Source organism: Apaloderma vittatum, unplaced genomic scaffold (genome assembly GCF_000703405.1).
Source record: "Apaloderma vittatum isolate BGI_N311 unplaced genomic scaffold, ASM70340v1 scaffold25912, whole genome shotgun sequence".
In the NCBI taxonomy this organism is placed as follows: domain Eukaryota; kingdom Metazoa; phylum Chordata; class Aves; order Trogoniformes; family Trogonidae; genus Apaloderma; species Apaloderma vittatum.
In genome coordinates this window covers 1,720-2,290 of record NW_009705623.1, presented here as the reverse complement: position 1 = coordinate 2,290, position 571 = coordinate 1,720, and the positions used below count along the sequence as shown (strand labels likewise).

General features: G+C 57.8%; 1 protein-coding gene across 1 annotated transcript in view; it reads right to left on the bottom strand.

Moving 5' to 3' along the window:
• GALT (galactose-1-phosphate uridylyltransferase) overlaps positions 1 to 571 on the bottom strand; it is a gene marked incomplete at its 5' end in the record, with an annotated part of 2,703 nt that overhangs the window by 418 nt on the left and 1,714 nt on the right. Inside the window, 2 exons of the mRNA XM_009865505.1 lie at positions 1 to 62; positions 509 to 567. Coding sequence (XP_009863807.1) covers positions 1 to 62; positions 509 to 567 — 121 coding nt within the window. The remainder of the gene's footprint in view (positions 63 to 508; positions 568 to 571) is intronic.

The window sequence follows — 571 nt, the reverse complement described above, 5'->3', positions numbered from 1 at the left end:
AAAGGAGACTTCGAAGAGGTTGTCGTACTTGGTGAGCAGCCTCTGCATGATGGAGGCCAGGCCTGCAGGGAAGTGCCAGGGAGTCACAGCCCAAGCTGGCCAGCCTCCTCCAAGGGCAGGCAGCATGCTAGGCTTGTGGGGAGGGTGACCCTCAGCACCCCTCCCTAGCTGGGTATAGGCAACGGGCAGAAGGAAGGCACTTGGCAGTTCCTCTCCTCCTCAACCCTGCAGACAGCCCAAGCAATAGGGCAGGAGAAGCCCCTCATCAGCCAGTACCGCAAAAGTATTGGGCATTGTGTCCTTCATGACACTAAAAAGGACACTAGACACAGCTCCTGTTTTGGCATAATGGGGGTCCCAGTCCCCCACCAAGCTAAATCCAGCAACCGTGCACCTCAAGGGGACATGGACCCTCCAGCACCAACAAGGTTGCCACAGAGCTGTCTCCTAAAGAAGGTCAAGGGCAAAAGACACGGAAGAGGGGCTAACAAGGTGCTAAGTCACTCACTGTCCCTTTCACCCTCATGGAGGTCCTGGAGGCGCCACACGTGACGGCGGGGGAGGAGACGGG